At 41.9% G+C, this 20,762-nt stretch overlaps 1 protein-coding gene across 4 annotated transcripts in view; it reads left to right on the forward strand.

Moving 5' to 3' along the window:
* PDP1 (pyruvate dehydrogenase phosphatase catalytic subunit 1) overlaps window positions 1-17,210 on the forward strand; it is a 31,492-nt gene extending 14,282 nt beyond the window's left edge. For all 4 annotated transcript variants that reach the window (XM_073631966.1, XM_073631968.1, XM_073631967.1 and 1 more), the window contains exon 2: window positions 8,021-17,210. In XM_073631966.1, coding sequence (XP_073488067.1) covers window positions 8,021-9,660 — 1,640 coding nt within the window. In that variant the 3' untranslated portion in view covers window positions 9,661-17,210. The remainder of the gene's footprint in view (window positions 1-8,020) is intronic.
* The last annotated feature ends 3,552 nt before the right edge of the window (window positions 17,211-20,762 follow it).

Raw genomic sequence — 20,762 nt, forward strand, 5'->3', positions numbered from 1 at the left:
CTGCGTCGCTTTAACGGACAATTGCGCGGTCGTGCGATGTGGCTCTCAAACAAAATTGCCGTCCTTTTTTTCCCACAAATAGAGCTTTCTTTTGGTGGTATTTGATCACCTCTGCGATTTATTTTTTTTTTTTTTTTTTTTTTTTTTTGCGCTATAAACAAAATAAGAGCGACAATTTAAAAAAAAAAACGCAATATTTTTTACTTTTTGCTATAATATCCCCCAAAAATATATAAAAAAAAAAAACATTTTTTTTCCTCAGTTTAGGCCGATACGTATTCTACATATTTTTGGTAAAAAAATCGCAATAAGCGTTTGGTTTGTGCAAAAGTTATAGCGTTTACAAAATAGGAGATAGTTTTATGGCATTTTTTATTAATAATAATTTTTTTTTTACTAGTTTTGGTGGCGATCAGCGTGGGTTTTTTTTTTTTTGTGACTGCGACATGGCGGACACATCGGACATTTTTGACACGTTTTTGACACATTTTTTGGACCATTGTCATTTATACAGCAATCAGTGCTATAAAAATGCATTGATTCCTGTGTAAATGACACTGGCAGTGAAGGGGTTAACCACAAGGGGGCGGGGAGGGGTTAAATCAGTACTAGGGAGGTGTTTCTAACTGTAGGGGGGTTGGGCTGTGTGTGTCAGTACACTGATCTCTGCTCCGATGACAGGGAGCAGAGATCGAGTGACACTGTCACTAGGCAGAACGGGGAGATGCTGTTTACATCAGCATCTCCCCGTTCCTGCTCTCCGTGAGACGATCGCGGGTATCCCCGTGGCGATCGAGTCCGCAGGACCCGCGACCCGGCTCGCGGAGCTGCCGGTGCGCCATCGGCGGCGCGCACGCAATGGCACAGCGGGAAATTCAAATGGATGTACCTGTAAAATTGAAATTCATTCCAGCTCAGCAAGTACTATATTTCTGGGATACCTGATAAATTCGGTGGATTTTTCTCCCAGAAGAGAAAAAGATCAAGGTCCATAGGGTAGTAACACTTCAAACGAATCAGCAGATTTCAGTTTGAAGGGTTATGTCGTCTTTGGGAACATTAACCTCATCTATGCCAGCCATCCAGTGGGCAAGGCTGCATTTCAGGCCTCTCCAGAGGTTCCTGCTAAGAACATGGAACCACAGGTCAGAGAGTCTAGATACGAAAATAAAGATCCCCACCAGAGTCAAACGAACAATTTGGTGGTGGAAAAGTCATTGTAGTCCTACAAAGGGGTCTCCTTTGGTCCTTTCTGACCAAAAAAGTGGTGACAACAGATGCCAGTATACGGGGATGGGGGGCTCACATGGGTCAGGATTTGGCACAGGGAACATGGTCCCAGGCCGAGGCTGAAAAATCCTCAAATTGGAGAGGGCTAAAAGCGTTCGCCCTAGCATTCTCTCCAAGCCTCCTAGGTTTCCATGTCCAGATTCTGTCGGACAATGCCACTACTGTACCTGAACAAACAGGGAGGCACAAGAAGCAAAGCTCTTCACTTGCTGTCAGTAGAGATTCTGGATTGGGCAGAAAACCATTTACTGTCTTTTATCCGCAGTCCATCTCAAAGGCACGTTAAACAAAGTGGCGGATTATCTGAGCAGACAGAGGGGTCAGGAAGCAGAGTGAAGCCTGAACCCAGAAATGTGTGCATTGATCGCCAGGGCTTGGGGCCTTCCGGAAGTAGACCTGCTTGCTTCAAGGCAAAACGCTCAGCTCCCACAATTTTTCCTCCCTTTACAGAGACAACGGCTCTCGGGATAAACGCTCTGGCACACCCGTGGCATTTTCGACTGGGTGTGCTTTTCCCCCTTTCAAGGTAATTCCACTGGTGCTGAGAAAGATGCAAAAAGAGAATCAATAATCTTGATTACTCAATTTTGGCCAAAGAGAGCTTGGTTTTCCACAGTTCTGCAGTTGGCAATCAAGGCTTGTTGGCAACTTCCGCTCAGTCGGGATTTGCTGATACAGGGGCCAGTACATCATCTGGATGTAACCAGGTTAAAACTTGCTGCCTGGTATCTGAAGAGCAATTGTTAAGAAGCAAAGGTTTTTCAGAAAAGTTAATAACCACGTTACTTTCCAGTAGGAAAAAGGTAACTAGAGCTATTTACGCCAAACTGTGGAAGGTCTACGTTTCTTGCTGTCATTCAGAACGTAGGGAGGTGAAAGACATGGTCTCAGTATTGGAGTTTTAACAAAAAGGTGCAGACAAAGGTCTTGCAGTCAGCACTCTTGAAGTGCAAGTGACTGCTTTCGGAGTTTATCTGGAGAGATCGTTATCTTCAGAAACCCTGATTATGAGATTTTTTAGGGCACTTTCCAGATCCAGACCGGTCCAGGTTAAGCATTTTCCAAAATGGGATCTCTCGGTGGTTCTGCAGGCACTCTCAAAAGAACCATTTGAGCCATTAGAGGCCATATCTCTAAAGAATTCAACTTTGAAAACTATTTTTCTTGTCGCAATTACGTCGGCAAGAAGGATTAGTGAACTGCACACCCCATCAGTAAAAGAACATTTTTTGTCCATCTTTTCTGATCGGATTGTACTTAAAGTAGATCCGGGGTTTTTGCCAAAAGTGGTAAGGTTTCGTAACAGGTCTCAGGAGATTATCCTTCCAACCTTTTGTTCCAACCCTTCGGGGGAAAAGAAGAGCAGTTTCACAATTTTGACGTGTGGCGTACCCTATTATATTACTTGAAAGTAACAGGAGGTTTTAGATCCTCGGATTCATTATTCGTTCTTTTTTCTGGAAAAAAAAAAGGCCACCAAGCATGAAAGAAATTAATGGCTAGATGGCTTAAGACAGCTATTTCTGTAGCCTATTCTCAGATGGGTCTATCTCACCCGAGGGAATTAGGGCTTATTCAACAAGGGCTCAAGCTGCTACATGGGCAGAAAGAGCTGGTGCCACCTCAGATCAAATTTGTAAGGCGGCTACGTGGTCACGTTACTTAACGTTTGTTCATCATTACAGACTGGATCTCCTATCAGCGGGGGGATCAGGCTTTTGGCAGAAAATGTTCTGCAGGCTGTGGTCCCTCCCTAGGGGGTAAGTCTCTTTTTTTATCCTCCTCAAACGCTGTCCTGAAAGACGTTAAGGGAAAATTCAAGTTAGATTTACCGGTAACTTGTTTTCCAAGAGTCTTTCAGGACAGCACTTGAGTGATTCCTCCCTTTGCCAATAGGAAACACCTCTTCCACCAAATTTAAAAGGATGCTCCTTCCCACACATTGCCAGTAGTAGTAGAGAACCTCCGGCCCCGAACTGGAACACAATCGAGATATGGTTAGTATATATGGTTCTCTACTACTACTACTGGCAATGTGTGGGAAGGAGCCTCCTTTTAAATTTGGTGGAAGAGGTGTTTCCTATTGGCAAGGGGAGGAATCACTCAAGTGCTGTACTGAAAGACTCTTGGGAAAACAAGTTACCAGTAAGTCTAACATGAATTTTTTGAGCTTAGGGCGTTTTTCAGGCGTTTTGCTTCAGGTGACAAAACGCTCAGATGTGAACAGGTGTCATTGAAATAAATGGGATTTTACGTGTTGAGCGTTTTTTCAGGCGTTTTACGAGCTGAAAACGCTCAGGTGTGAATGCAGCCTAAAGTCGCCAGTTTAAAAAAAAAAAAAATAGAAATTATTCAGAAATGCTGATCTTGACGTTTTTGAATACTTTCAAGTGCAGAGGAGGGGTTTGGGGTATTATAGACCCCCGATCCCTCCATAAAGAGTACCTGCCACTGCTTATTACTGTTGCAAGGGATGTTTACATTCCTTGTGACAGCAATAAAAGTGATAACGTGTTTTTTTTTTTTTTTTTTTTTTTTTTTTTTTTTAAAAAGGACAGTGTAAAAATGTTACACCTACAGAAAATCTGCCTGAAAGGCAGCCGAAAAATCGGTATCATATCGGCCTTGAAAAAAAATATTGGTAGATCCCTAATTTCCAGTTTTCAGATGTTGTCCAACTTGTGTACTGTATATGTCTTTATTATTACCGTTGTTTCTGCTTTTTCACTTTGCAGCTTGCCTTCACTTTTTATATTGCATAAGTGATATGTTTGTATTTACTTGAACAGGTATATAGCTCAAAAGATAATTGTTTTTGAGCTATAGTTGCTAGACTAATCTCATAGGCAAGAGGTAGAAGCAGAGTAGGGTAAAAAAAAAACACTTGAAGGTTGGGGATGGTGGTCCCTCACCTCCCTTTAAGTGACAAAGGCAGCCAGATGGGTTTTATGCACGCTGAGGCTATGCCGCTTTGCTTGGCAACAATTATATCCTCTGTTGCGTTCAACAGGCAGTACCGTTGCTGAACATAGTGAACATGGTCATGCTGCAACCACAAGACAAACACTAGTCCCCCATTCAAAAACCCTGATCGGCTGTAGAAAGGAAAAAAATAAGTATTTAGGCAGCAGCATCTGGGGGGGGTTAGCGTGGGGAAAAAGGGTCCTTGAGAAGGCCAGGAGGTAAGTGTAAAGTTGCCATCTAGCTGTTCTTTCCTTTATTATGACTCCTGAAACTGTTCCCTTCTAGGTCAGGGACCATCTTAAGATGTATGTCTGGTGCAGAGCACCGGGATCAGCGGGAGATGGGTATAAGGTGGGGCTGCCATCGGGAAGATGGATGTATGCCACAGCAGTGGAGCAGTTATTTGAATCTGCCAGGTAGAATGCCTGGCAAAAAGTGTCTTATTCTGTATGTCCTTATAGGTTAACTGGGGTGAGAGGATTGCTTGAGAGGTCTTATGATGGGCAAAAACTGTTTCTATATGTCTGAGAAATATATAGTTTTGCAGGCAAATATGGACTTTCAAGGTACTATACAAGGACATCCAACACATGTATATGGTCTAAAAAAGTTTTTTTATTACAATAATTGAATAAAAACATTCATAAATTAAAAGTTGTGCCACAATGGGTGCAGCGCCAAATACAAAGTATCCCCTGAGGGATATATAATGCATTCAATAAACAATATATAAATAAAGTGCAAAATGTGTTTTTATAAAAATTAAACTATAGGATAAATGTTAAAAGTGCAATGTGCAGATGTTGCCCATATAATGTCCTTTATAAAAAATCAATGGTGAACAAAAATCGTGCCAATCAATTGTATGTGCAAGTGCTGTGCATAGATGGGCAAAGTAAATAATCGCAAGTAAAAAAAACAAGGCAAAATCCAAAAAAGTGACCAGCATGTAGCCAGTGAAAGTCCAAATTAGATTAAAAACAGTCCCAAACACAATATTTCTTCAAAAGTGCTGATGTGCAATCAGTATTCCAAAGTGCTGTGGTACTCAAATTTTGGGCTTCCACTCACCCCCCTAAGTGGTTAGACTCACCAGATCGAATGGACCCCTTAGCAGTACTGCATGTGGGTCAATCAGGCTTAGGCTGGTGAGCAGAGTGACAAGATTAAAATATATATATATATATATATATATATATATATATATATATATATATATATATATATATATATATATATATATATATATATATATATATATATATATATATATATAGTGATGTGTACACTCTCCAACTGAATGTATAAATATAAGGTGACTTGTGCTCAAAGTTAAGAAGGTTGTGCAAATATATGCAAAGTGCAAAAGTGATTTCTCTTCTGTGCAACACACTTCAGTGAAGATGGCCTCTTACCTTATGGTTATGAGGCAACTGTGTGTGATGAGTGCATGTGCTTGCTTCTTGGTAGCATACTCTCAAAGCAGTGGCGCAGATCTAGTATAAGCCGTGGATGATCCCCTGATGAAGTACCATGACGATATGCGTTGGGACGGACAGACACCAGAAGCGACGTCAGCATACGAGCTCGGCGCTCGTGGTGTTTTGTTTTTAACTTGCAAGCGAAATGTGAGTACGCCTTACTACTTTTAACAAATAAAAAATGTCTTCAAAATACTACACTATTCGGAATCCTCCCCTTTCTTCTTCCTCCACGTTACATATACATCCATTGGGGGAGAGAGACCACTGCTTCTACTAGATCTGCGCCACTGCTTTGAGTATGCTACCAAGAAGCAAGCATCGTGAACACAATTGATCTTCATTATTACATACACATGCGGTTGCCTCATAACCGTAAGGTAAGAGGCCATCTTCACTGAAGTTTGTTGCACAGAAGAGGAGAAATAATTTTTGCACATTGCGTTTGTTGCACAGAAGAGGAGAAATCACTTTTGCACTTTGCGTATTTCATATATTTGCACAACTTTCTGCACTTTAAGGACAAGTCACCTTTTATATTTACACTCGGTTGTATTTTTTGCATCCATCTATAAGACTGTAGTCATTTATCTATTTGGGAATTTTTTCACGTGTACTACTACCTTTTAGCATTTACTGTATACTTCACTGTTTTGGATAATTTTTAACATGTATTGCTCGGGTAGTTCTAGTTTTGATTTTAGCCTTATCTTTTAACGGCGCAGCACCATCTATTTCATTTATTTCAGAGTGATGAGACGCCACTTCAAAAATGAATCTTCCTTTCGTAATCTAATTCGGACTTTCACTGGCACGATTTTTTTTTTATTTTTTTTTTTAATAAGGGCACTAAATGGACATCTGCACATCGCACTTTAACTTTTTATCATATTTGATTTATATAAGAACACATTTTGCATATTGCACTTTATTTATATATCGTTTTATTGATTGCATTATATATCCCTCAGGGGATACTTTTGTATTTTAGCTCCACACTTATTTTTATTTTAGTTTGATTATTCACATGTTTAGGAAGTGTGTTTAGTGCTGGCAGCTTTAATTAGATTAACATAGCAGCTCACAAGGTGTATTAGAGAGCAAACAAACTTCTCTATAGGAAGATGACAATTCTAACAGGAAAAATGAACATAAGATAAAGATAATATATGCAAGCATGGCGATCCATAAGGACTTTACAGATTCTTAACCTACCCAAGGAGCAGCAAGATGCATAGGCGCCCCAGGGGTTATCTTCCTGTAGATAAGTTTGTTTGCGCTGTAATACTCCTGATGAAGTGGATATTTCCGTGAAACAAGTCGAAGATTTTTATGCATGTTGCGTGATAGGTTTTAAGTATCAGGCTTTTGCCATCACTGCATTATTATCCATGTAATAAAGTGCCCCATTGTGGCACAGCTTATTTTATTCATGAATGTGTTTTTATTCAATTGTTGTATTATGCCGTGTACACACGAGCAGACTTTTCAGCATCAGAGGTCCGACGGACTTTCGACAGAGTTACGACGGACTACCGGACTTGCCCACACACGAACGGACTAAAGTCTGTTCGAAAGTCCGTTGGTTTGAACATGATGACGTACGAAGGGACTAGAATAAGGAAGTTCATAGCCAGTAGCCAATAGCTGCCCTTGCGTCCTTTTTTTTTTTTTTTTTTTTGTCCGTCGGACTAGCGGAACGGGTTTTTCGACCGGACTCTAGTCCGTCGGAAAGATTTGAAACATGTTCCAAATCTAAAGTCCGTCTGATTTTCAACAGAAAAAGTCAGCTGAAGGTCCAATGAAGCCCACACACGGTCGGATTGTCCGATGGATTTGTTCCGTCGGACCAGTCCGGTCGAAAAGTCCGGTTGTGTGTACACGGCATTAGACCTTTTTATAGACCATATTGATGTCCTTGTATAGTACCATTAAAGTCCATATTTGCCTCCCAACCAATAGCTTTATCAATTGATTTTAGGCTTTAGGTACTCGTATTGTGATACATTTGTTGGCGCACATCTTGTAGTTTCTGTATGTCTGTCTCCTTGCTGCGTATATACAGTAGCTGTTTGGATAGAGTTGCCCTTTATAAGTAGAACAGATTTGCTGCATGGATTTGGCTTGTGCTATAAAATCCAAATAATGTGCTGTTGGGTTTTGAAATGAATAGCACTATATGCTTTCACACTATTAAACAATAATACCTTTCTTTCCTTTTTTTCTTTCTGTGCATTATTTGTGCTGCAAAAAGCTGATCTGGTTTTTTCTTTTCTACCTTGCAGGTTTTCCAGGCAGAAGCTGTTCTCCATCGTTATTACTCGAGGCAATGTCTGTTCCTTCTCAGCTCTTCTTTCCTCTCATAAGAAACTGTGAGATTGGCAGGATATGCAGTTCCATGTGTTACTGCCATCACAAGCCTCTTTGCTGTCGGTCTGCTTACCAGTCTGTGAAGCCCAGCCGATGCTTAGCAGATGGCAAGTTTGCTTCAACATTTTGCAGGCCCAACTTACATTGTGCCCAACTGAGGAGATATGTAACGACCCCACAGAGATTTTACTTGACTCCCCCTCAGGTCAATAGCATCTTGAAAGCCAATGAATATAGTTTCAAAGTGCCAGAATTTGACGGTAAGAATATCAGTTCTGTCCTTGGTTTTGACAGTAATCAGTTACCGGCAAATGCTCCAATTGAAGACCGTAGAAGTGCTGCCACGTGTTTACAGACCAGAGGCATGCTACTTGGTGTGTTTGATGGTCATGCTGGTTGTGCATGCGCTCAGGCAGTCAGTGAGAGACTGTTCTACTATATTGCTGTTTCATTGCTACCTCAGGAAACTCTGCTTGAGATTGAACATGCTGTAGAAAGTGGTCGGGCTCTCTTGCCAATTTTGCAGTGGCACAAGCATCCAAATGATTACTTTAGCAAAGAGGCTTCCAAACTCTACTTCAATAGTTTACGGACATATTGGCAAGAACTGATTGATCTTAATGCAGGTGAAAGCACTGATGTCAAGGAGGCACTGATAAATTCCTTCAAAAGACTTGACAATGACTTGTCGTTAGAAGCTCAAGTAGGGGATCCCAACTCCTTTTTGAACTACTGGGTCTTACGAGTGGCCTTTTCAGGAGCTACTGCATGTGTGGCCCATGTGGATGGTGTAAACTTGCATGTGGCAAACACAGGAGATAGCCGAGCCTTGCTCGGTGTCCAAGAGGAAGATGGCTCTTGGTCTGCTGTAACCATGTCCCATGACCATAATGCTCAAAATGATTCAGAGGTGAAGCGCCTTAGGACAGAGCATCCGAAGGAAGAGAAGAGTGTTGTGAAACAAGACCGACTTTTAGGATTGCTCATGCCTTTTAGAGCTTTTGGAGATGTCAAATTTAAATGGAGCATCGACCTGCAGAAACGTGTAGTTGAATCAGGTCCTGACCAACTGAATGATAATGAATACACAAAATTCATCCCTCCCAACTACCACACTCCACCATACTTAACTGCAGAACCAGAAGTCATATATCACAAATTACGGCCAAAGGACAAGTTCCTTATTCTAGCCACAGATGGTCTTTGGGAGACCATGCACAGACAGGATGTCGTGAAAATTGTAGGAGAGTACCTAACTGGTGTTCACCATCAGCAGCCCATAGCAGTAGGAGGCTACAAAGTTACTCTGGGACAGATGCAGGGCCTTCTTATGGATAGGAGGGCCAGAATATCTTCTGTGTTTGAAGATCAAAATGCAGCTACACACCTTATACGGCATGCAGTGGGCAATAACGAGTTTGGGAGTGTTGACCATGAGCGATTGTCCAAAATGCTTAGTCTTCCAGAAGAACTGGCTCGGATGTACAGAGATGATATCACAATCATAGTGGTGCAGTTTAATTCTCATGTAATTGGAGCACATCAAAATGTGTAAACCTACAAAGTTGAGCCTCTAGTTCAGGGATCCTCAAACTTTGGCCCTCCAGCTGTTGCGGAACTACACATCCCATGAGGCATTGTAAAACTCTGACATTCACAGACATGGCTAGGCATGATGGGAATTGTATTTCTTGAACAACTGGAGGGCCATAGTTTGAAGACCCTTGCTCTAGTTCCAACATGCAAAAAATTACTATTCAGAGCCGACCCATGGGAAGAAGTCTCATCTTGCCCCTTTCTACTATCATCATAATTTTTTTTTTTTGTACTAGGTTTATTCATTTTGTGGTTCAGGATTGCCTGCATACTATGCACCTTACTGTGTTGGAGGTTAACGTTGAGATGTACAAGGAATAATTGTATTGACTTTTGACACAAGATTAGATTTCCTTATGTACAGAGGCCACCCCCAAACAAAGCATACTGAGGGCAATTTACACATGGTACATTTTCACCAAAGGCTATGTTCATTCAATGTACCCAGTTGAATTTGTTTTGAGCGTTTTTGTTTTTTCTGAACCTGATTGGGTATCTACACAGAACACATTAGGTGTTCTGGCTCTAGAGCATTCACTTTTAGGGTATGTACATCGTTTACCTGTGCTGTTAACTTGTAGTGTGCTTAGCCATTTGTTGCGCTTCTTTTCAGAGTGCCCTAGGATCCCCAAAACCCATAGTGCTCTATCATGCAAAGATCCACTTCAGCCAAGAAATCTAATGTTTTATAGTCCAACTGAGACCATCAGCAGGATCAGTTCATATACCAGCCACTGCATCTTATCAGCACTAATAATTGCAGTTTATGTACATACCCTAAAGATAATGTTTCCAGGTTGTGGCATAAAATATTTTACGATTGTTTCGATTTATTTGCTTGGCAATGCATGAAGTTATCTTCTACTGTTTGCACTGTCGTCTGTAGTGGACTCCTTTTTTATATGTGTAGAGTATCATGGAATCACTTGGGTAAAGACACATTATTCTCTTCTAGAGCAGTCATAATGCCCTGTGAAGCCCATATATTTCAGCTCATTGTCTAGTTTTGTCATAACTGGTTTCAGGCATGGTAGTATTTTGGGAGGTAATTCACTCAACCACTCCTTAGTGTGACAAATAATCTATTTTTCTCCTAAGCACCAGGTAGGCATACAATGAATCTGGCATACACAGCTCAGCATTGGGCATGCCTACAAGGTTCCAGATGTTTTTTCACAGGTTCCATTTTTAGTTATGGTGAATGGAGCTGTAATTTATTCTTACTATGAATAGGAACGCTTGCTGCACTTGGTATGCAAGGTGTTGTATTCTTTGACCTACAATGTGTGTGTCATTTCCTTTGCTGCATATGAAGTAAATCTGAATCTGAGAAAAAAAGCCAGAACTTCCACAGAAAATGAGCGTGTGAACGAGTCACAGGAGTGCACAAGTCTTAGGCTTCGTGTACACGGGACGTTTTACACAATCTCCTGAACAATTTAACTTGACAGATAGTAAACAATGTTTAAAAATGTCTGTTTAGCTGCGTTTGCGTTTTTAGAAGGGTTTTTAAATTAATATTTAATTTTTTTTTGGCAAATGGTCAAAAATTAAAAAAGCCCCACGAAATTCGACTTAACGCGAGTTACCGCGTTTACAAGCTGTTACAGGCATTTGGCATTTCAAATGCCTCTGACCATCTGTCCTGAAAGCATTTTTTTTGCTTTCCAAAAAATGACTTTCAACTGCTTAGAAACAACTATAAAAGACCATGTGTACATGTACTGATAAGATAATATAGAGGAGAGTTCAGGGGCAGCTGAAAAAAGACGCCCAACTGCTCCTAAATGTCCATTTACCAGCAGCAGTGTACATGAAGCCTTAAAGTGGTTGTAAAGGCAGAAGGTTTTTTTTATCTTCATGCATTCTATGCAGCAGTCCCTCTATCCAGCAATTGTCCACGAATGCCTTGGTCATCCGGGACTCACTCTCCTGATTGAATGAGACACAGCAGCAGCCCAATTGGCTCCCGCTGCTGTCAAACTCAGTCAGCCAATGAGAGAGAGAGAGGGGGTGGGGCCTAGGCACAGCGCCGTGTCTGAATGGACACGGAGCTGCAGCTCAGCTGGGGGGCCCCCATAGTAAGCTAAGCAGTGGGGGCACTCAACAGGAGGGAGAGGCCAGGAGCTCCAGCCAGGGACCCAAGAAGAGGAGGCTCTGGGCTGCCCTGTGTAAAACCACTGCACAGAGCAGGTGAGTATAGCATGTTTGTTATTTTAACAGGAAAAAAAACAAGACTGTACAATCACTTTAACTCTTTCTCCCATGCAATCCAGGAAACCTGAATCTGATTGCTCTGGAAAAATGCATTTTTTTTTTTTTTTCAGTCGTCGGGTCTCTAGTCACATGTCTGAGTAGTAGATGCATACAATTTTCTAGGTGTCTGGCTCATAATATGAGATGAACCAGCTGGTTTGATGCAGATAGGGCAAGTCTTACATGATTTGCTCCATATGAATTTACATATGCTGATCTGTAATTTTCTATACCACATCACTTGTATGCATGTGAGCAATTTGGCTTGCACAATCCCCACAATTTTTTTTTATTTTTTCCCCTCCCCATCTGGGTAAGAGAAAGTAGTAGCCAGGTGAAACAAAACTGCAGTAAATTCTGCACTACAGTGCATGCAGGCCACAGTATCATATAAAACTGATTTCAGTGGCGAAAGGTAATCAGTAGAAGAAAAAAACTGAAGACATAAGGGGAGATTTACTAAAACTGGTGCATGCAGAATCTGGTGCAGCTGTGCATAGTAAACCCTGGTACACACGGGCTGAACATCAGTTGGCCCCTGTGTACAGCAGCCTGTCCAACAGAAGCCTATAGAATGGCCATGCTGGGAAACTAGCATCCGACAAGCGCTGGCAGCCAATGGCTTCCATAGTTAGTACAGCAAGCTCCTCTGCTTTTTTATTTATTTTTTTTTGTTCAGCCCTCTGGATTGAAAGAAAAAAAAACAACTTGGTGTGTACCAAGCTCGATCAGTCAGCTTCTATGTTTTCTTGTCAAAACGTAATTGAACAAGCTGAAGTTAGAATCTGGTTACGCTGCACCAGATCCTGTGTGCTCCAGTTTTAGGGTGCCCATACACTAGACGAAAAAGCATTAAAAAAAAAATCTGTCATGTGGACAGTTTGTTTGTTTTTTGTCCAGTTAATGGACACAAATCGAAAATCAGTTGTGAAGTTTTTGAGCCAAAAAAAATCGAAGCTTCGAAAACAGAATAGACGATAAATTGAAAGGTTAATGTGTTTCTCGCCCGTTTAAACAAGAAACTGACTCATTTATGTCCATTTTTTTTTTTTGGATATGTTTAATAGGAAAAAAAAATTTGTTTCTTTTTCAAAATTGTCGCTCTTTGTTTATAGAGCAAAAAATAAAAACCGCAGAGGTGATCAAATGCCACCAGAAGAAGGCTCTATTTGTGGGGAGCAAAAAAGGATGCCAATTTTGTTTGGCTACAGCATCGCATGACTGCACAATTGTCAGTTAAAGGGACGTAGTGCCGTATCGCAAAAAAATGGCCTGGTCATTAAGGGGGGAAATCCTTCTGGGGCTGAAGTGGTTACCTGGGGAAAAACGTTGCTTTATACACCACATTAAGGTACTGGTTTTCAGACAAGAATAGGCTTATTAAACACTCTGATAGCTGGTCATTATGCAGACTTGAGTCATGATAGGACCACTCTGAGGCTTGTGTAGCAATTCTTGTTAACATGAGATGACACAGCCTGCTCACAATCTAAGTTTGGTTTTCTCTATGGATGGCCAAGTTCTGAAGGCTCTCTTGAGTAAATACTTATACAGATGTATACAGTCTTGATCCTTATTTCTTGATGACCTGACTGGAGAGGAGAGCCTTTCCATCTACGGTCCACACACCTTTTATTTTAACCTGGACTAGAAAATGTCTTCCATGGAACTAGTAGCTACTTTAATATACTTAGAGGCATGCAAGCAATATCTGGTTCCTTTTCCCTTTTAGTCCCCCCTTCTTTCCTCTTTTTTTTTGTTTTTTTTTCTCCAGCGATGAGAACCTTTGATCGAAAAGGTACAATAAGGAGCCGCATTTCCCTTAGGGAAGTATAAGCAATTGTGGAAGAGGGTATTGACTAAGTGGCCAAACAGGGGATCAGACCACGGTCTTCACTCTGTCATTTACAAAGCCCTCTTCTATGCTACTACTTCTACTTATGTGTTCTAAGTTTTTTTAGTTTGGAATAATGGAATTTTGAAGTTTGCTTTCCTTGAGTTTATTTGTTTTGTCTAAGGCATGGTTTCTAATGCTTTTAGATGTAGGTGCTTTTCAGAACGTTTTATATAGGCTTTTAATGCATGAGTATGCCTATAAGGGCCTCTACTTTTAAAACTGAGCTTTCTACTGGCCAGGAAAAAAATGCAATAACTTTCATTTAATATTCTTGTAACACTCCATTTATATGTATTTGTTGTAAACTATATTACTTTTGTTACAAACTATTTATCAACACCATATAGCCTTATTTATAAGGCAGCACAAAAAGTAAAGCAGTAACTTATGACGACAAATCAGAAATCCATTTTCAGGGTTTGACTATGGGAAACTGAAAATGGATTTCTCAAAGTGGAAACTGGTTTGTACTGGTTTATTGAATGAGCTTGCTAGTCTTCCTAGGTTTTAAAGGAAAAGTTCACTTTTAATGTCTGCTTTCTGAGTAGAGCCTTGCTGTAAGGCCTCTTTCACACAGGCCATCCAATTGGGACCCAGGTTGACCTGATTTGACCATCCATTCTCATCTATAGGCAGTCGTATGGCAACAAACTTGTCTGTTTACACCCATCTACCTCCGATCCAGCTTAAATGAAGGATCCATTTCCCTCATCTGGCCAGATTGGAGGTCAGTCGACTATAAACGGACAGTAGGGCCATCTACATCCAACTGCCCATAGAGCCGAACGGGCTGTGTCTGCTCTGCATCAGCAGAGCAGACACAGACCTGTTCTCTGGCCGCTCTATCCAGCTCTGGAGGGGATCAGCAGACAGATCCACCTGCTGAGCAAAACTGAATCTGGTCTGTGTGAAAGGGGACAAAGACTATATAATCTATATATCTCTAAAACTTGCTACAACTTTGGTATCAATCCCTAGCCAATTTGGTGCTTTCTGTTTGCAGATTCTGGCTTCATGATGAGGAGTGTGTGAATTAAGGGCTGATTGGCCAGGCCAATCCTGAGGCTGGGTTCACCTCATCCAATTCGCATGACAGTGTGACCGCCTCTCAATGGAGCCGGTTCACACATCTCCGATGCGGCCGCGGAGCGCACTGCAGAAGAGTCCTGTATGTCTTTGGCTCTGTCTTCAGGTCTGAATTCAGCCAAAAATTTGGACCTAAAGCGGTGAACAGGGACGTGCCGGATGCCCTGCTGCAAGTCGCGCTGCATACCCAGCCTAAGCCCCCTTTCACACGATCGGACCGTTCAGGTCCGCCTGTCAGTTTTGACGGCGGACCTGAACAGGCGCTCCATGTTAGTCTATGGAGCGTCAGATATCAGCGGAGACATGTCCTCTGACATCTGACCCCGTCCGATCCGCTAAAAGCAGACGGATGGCCCTACGTCCAGGTCCGTCGCTATCGGATCTGGCGAGATCTGATGAAAACGGGCATGCTGTCCGTTTTCATCCGATCCCTCCATAGGCGGCAGCGGCACCTGACAAGCCCCTCCCTGCTCAGTGAGCAGAGAGGGACCTGTCATCCGCCGGCTCAGCGGAGATCAACGAACTGATCTCCCACTGAGCCGGCGGACAGAGGCGGGCTCTGTAGAAACTTAGTCCGCCTCATGTGAAAGGGGCCTAAGCCATATACCTCACAGGCACCCAAGCTTTTGTCACGGAAGGCAGGGAGTCGGAATATGAAATCGCTGTCAGCTAGTCGGTGCCACTGATATTGCAACAGGTTTAAATAGGAAGTCTTCTAGCACAGCTCTTCCATGTGACCTAGTTCTGTAAAAAAAAAAGTCCACAAAAAGATCCATTACATATTAGACAATCACATGATGCACAATCAAAGGCTATGTTTGCTTATAACCATGTGCTGAACTTCATATATTATACAAAATTGTTAAGCATTGACATACAGTGTCAACATTTTATGGCATGTTTTTTGAGTTTTTTTTTTTTTTTACAGGGCACCTTAAAGCGGTGTTCCACCCGCAAAATGTTATTTCTTTTAAAGTCAGCAGCTACAAACACGGTAGCTGCTGACTTTTAATAAGGACACTTGCTTGTCCAAGAAGCCCGCGATGTCGTCCCCCCCCAGAGGCCGGTCTGTCCATCGGATCGGGTGCAGGCACCGCCATTCTACCTAAGGGGAACCGGCTGTGGAGCCTTGCGGCTGCACTGCCCGTTTCCTACTGCGCATGCATGAGTTGTGCTGCGCTTTGTCTTCTGGCCACACAGGTCCCAGAAGACAGCAGGGGGAGGGGGGAGCCTCGCCGCACAAAAGCATATGATATCCTGCGCTGCGGACCGGATGGATCGGAGGTACAATGTGTACTTCATAAAAAGGTACGATAGGAGAGAAAAGTTTTTTAATATCCAAAAACGAGGGGTGGGGAGGTGGGGGGAACTCCGCTTTAAGATATACTCTGCTGGTTACTGCTTTGTGTTACAATGAAGTTTTATGCCTCCTTTGTTTAACCAGGACCACAAGCTGTGATGTCAGATCTGCAGGGTAATGCTGGTACTGCAGCCAAGCATAGAGATATGATGCTCTGTGAGCTCCTGTGTATATGAGGTTGATGTTGGTCTGTTGTGCATATGTAAACTTTGGCGAGTTGAGGTCATACAGTTGCCCATGAGTTTATCTCAGGAGGAGTCTTGTGCAAAGACACTACATGGATGCAGCCTTCAGTCTGCTAGAATCAGATGATGTTGCAGAAAAACGAGGCTGATGTCTTCTTCAATGAGCTGTGTTCTAATAAATATTTGCTTGTCTCACAATGTCTGCCCTACCAGTCTGCTTGGGGACAGATGCACTCAAGCAAGAACGTCCAGGCAGAATGGGATTTTTAGCGCAGCAAATTCCGTTTAGCCAAATGTTTTCTGACGATGATTCACAGAAATCATTTTGTACTATTCATCTGAACACATTGAACACTTCTGACACTGTAAATACTACAAGGTTCTAAAGGTGTTTAATAGCATGTCTAATTAGACTGTTGTCTTTTGCTCTGTAAAGGTGGGACTATTGATGCCCATAACTTATTGGACTTTTTGGGACACTGTAGTTTAATATTATTAAAGTTGTAACTTTTAAATACCAGGGAGAGCCTGTAATGGAGCCTGGGTTCTTTGGTTTTAATAGCACTTATTTTGTTTTTATATACAAAGTCCTATCTGATCTGTTACAGTATTTAAGTTGCTTTTATTATTGTACGTATTAAATGTAGTGTATATGCTGTAAGACAAAAGTTGTCATGTTTAGTATATAACTGCTTGTATTATTAAAGATATATATGCTAAAAGCACTTTTAAAGTGGTGTGTGTGGGTTTTTATTTATTTTTTTTTTTTTTTGTGAATTTTGATATGCCCAGCCCTGTTCTCCACTTTTGCTTTGCCCTTTCCCTGCTTCTGTATACAGGGAAACTTGCTGCTGGAATATTATCTCATTTAAGGGTCCAAGCACACTGGATTTAACCTCTTCCTGCTGACGTGACGCATATATGCGGCCTCTTGGTGGGTTTTAACGCCAAAAGGCCGCATATATGCTGCGCTATGTAAACCCTTTTCTGTGCTGAGAGTGTGCACCCCCAGCATAGTCACCATCGGGGACTAGAAAGTTCTCAATGCATACTTGTGGTTGGACACTGCTACTTTCCCATCATGTGATGGCCAATCACAGTGGTCACATGCCCCAAATGTTCATGTGTTTTTTTAGAAGTGTTTTTTAGGGGGTGTGTGTGTGTGTGTGTGTGTGTGTGTGTGTGTGTGTTTTTGGTTTTTGGTTTTTTTTTTTTTTTTTTTTTTTTTTTTTTTTTTTTTCCCCTTCCTACCAGAAAATTCCTCAAATTCAAACCAGAAGAATTCTTTTTTTTTTCCTGCCTCTAAATGTCCCAGTGTGCTTTAACACATAGAATAACATTGAGCTGCTTCTACAAGCAAAACGCTTAGTGTTACTAAACCCAGGACCCTGCATTTACTATATCTGGTCTCCCACAGTACACAGTATGGCAACACAATTATTTTAGTAAATATAAACTGCTAAATACCTTTTCTCATCAGCAGTTAGAGTAGTCTTGTGACTTGTCGGTGTCCAGACGAGCACTGGTTGGTTGAAGCTTGTAAGCTTGTATATTCCATTCTTTTCTGACTGTCCTATGAGGCTGCATGACTCCTGACCCTCTGTGTGGACAGTGCTGATTCCCCCCCGTGCTGATCACATGCACCCTTCCCCACCACCAAAAAAACTCTCTAGCAATACATTAAACTGAGCATGTGCAGAGTGCCCCCAAGGTTCTGTACTATCAGGAGATGGATTGGGGACAGCAGAAGATGGGGAGGATTATAGAAGACCGGATCAAACTGCCTTTTTATAGTTCAGAAGATTAACCCCTTAGGTTCCACATTGAGTATAACCTGCATGCTTTACTGCATATACAGACTGATTTTACTGTTGTCGGTTTAGTAACACTTTAACTCCTTTTTAGAAGCAGCTATTATTTATATATATATATATATATATATATATATATATATATATATATATATATATATATAATTTTTCTTTTTTATAAATTCTTTATTTAACAAGATAGAACACACAGGTACAGAATGCCCAACAGGTTATACTACAATGACAGTTCAGGTTATATATCACTTTATCTATTTATACACAATCGTAAGAGCTCTTTGCTCGAAGTTTCCTAATGGAATAAAAGCAGGATATATGTCTACTGAATAGAGGACCTCTGCGACCCGCATGGTCCCTTTAATTTTCCCGGCAATAGCCGTATTTTAAGGGAGTAGTTAAGGGATTGAAGCTGGCTCACACCGACCCCAAGAAATCATTATCCGGCATAGAAGGACCCGGATCAGAAACAGAAACAAAAGATGCTAGAAAAAAGGAGAAGGCGGAAAGGGAAGGAAAAAAAAAGGGGAGGGGGAGTGAGGGGGGAGGAGAGGGGTGAATATATCCCTGTCCGGTCACCTCCAATCCCCAGGGAGAGATTTACAGTTATTCCCCTCAAGGGGGTTGGTTCACTAGCTGTCCGTATTCCTTGAATTTCTCATTTAAGCCATTTTTCGTGGCCACCAAGTGCTCCATTGCATGTATGTCTGCTACTTTTTTCAACCATGTCGCTACCGTCGGAGGCTGGGTCTGTTTCCAATGCAGTGGGATGCAGCTCTTTGCTGCCGTGAGCAAGAAAGGAAATATAGATTTTCTGTAGCTCTTAGTTGGGATCTCATGGTGGTGCAGAAGGAAGAACTTGGGGGACTCCGGTAAAACCCAGTTCGTGAACTTTTGGACGATGCGGTGGACCTCCCTCCAAAAGGGCTATATCAACCTGCATGACCAGAACACATAGAGGAGGGTTCCAACTTCTTCTCCACATCTCCAACACAGGTCTGTGCATTGGGGAAACATCTTGTGGATCCTTACTGGCGTGTAATACCACCGGGACAGCAATTTGTATCCCGTTTCTTGGTGTCTCGCACATACGGAAGTCTTGTGAGAAAAAAGGATGATCCGCGCAATTTGTTTGTGTGTTTTAGCCCCAGATTGCGTTCCCACTTGTCAATGTAAGGGGGTCTGGTGTCTGGGTTTGGTGATACCAGAAGCTGGTATGTTAGTGAAATCGCCTGTCTCAGTGGAGATTGATCCAGGCAGAGCAGTTCAACGGAAGTTAGTTGCCTACCAAAAGCCTCTGGTGAGGGTAATGAACCAATATAATGGGACAGTTGGATCTTTTGCCAAAAGGAGACTCCCCTCAGTGCCGGGTCATCCATGATTTGTTGTCTATTTTTCCATTGTCCGTTGATGAGATAATGCCTGGCTTGTGATCTCTCATTTGGTTTCAGATCTTGGAATCTGGGATCCTTAAGTCCCGGAGTGAAGGCCGAGTTGCCCACTACTGGGGTAAGTGGAGAAGGGAGTGGTGCGAGAGACTCGGTCTTGGAAAACTTTCCAAGCCATACGGATTGTCACCCCTATTGTGGGGTGAGATAGTACCTGTTTTGGCAGAGGTTGCTGACACCAGGGCAGTTGGTCCAAATGGACCCCCGCTAAGGAGTTTTCTATTTGTACGCATTGTTTCAAGGTGGCGTGTCTGCTCCAGTCTAATATGCGAGTTAAATGGCAAGCTGTGTGGTAAAGAATGGCATCAGGAAGGGCAATACCGCCACTCAATTTTGGAAGTCGGAGTATTGTTTGTGCCAAACGTGGAGGCTTACCAGCCCAGACAAATTGAGCAATCTCTATACCGCTTTCAGGAAAGCGATGGGGATTAGTGTTGGAAGTGCCTGTAGATGATATAGGATTCTGGGCATAACGTTCATTTTCACTATACTACATCCGAACCAGGTAAAGAGACCATACTGCCATTCTTTCAGATCTTTTTTTATCGCTGTCAGAGGGCAGCTATCTTTTTAAGCCAGTGTGCATGGACCCATAAAATGTCAGTTTTCTACATTTCAGCTCACGGCATCCTTACAAAAACAAAAAAAACAAGAATGTTTGGAGTTGGAGCAATAATTATGAGCTCCTGAGGTCACCCACCCAATAAATGATGGAATCAGCCCTGACTTAGTGAGGGAAAAAAAGTATTTTATCCCCTGCTGATTTTGTACGTTTGCCCACTGACAAAGAAATGATCAGTCTATAATTTTAATGGAAGGTTTATTTTAACAGTGAGAGACAGAATAACAAAAATATCCAGAAAAACGCATTTAAAAAAAAAAGTTATAAATTGATTTGCATTTTAATGCTTGAAATAAGTATTTGATCCCTTATCAATCGGCAAGATTTCTGGCTCCCAGGTGTCTTCTATACAGGTAACGAGCTGAGATTAGGCGCATTAGG

This window comes from Aquarana catesbeiana, linkage group LG05 (assembly GCF_042186555.1).
Source record: "Aquarana catesbeiana isolate 2022-GZ linkage group LG05, ASM4218655v1, whole genome shotgun sequence".
In the NCBI taxonomy this organism is placed as follows: domain Eukaryota; kingdom Metazoa; phylum Chordata; class Amphibia; order Anura; family Ranidae; genus Aquarana; species Aquarana catesbeiana.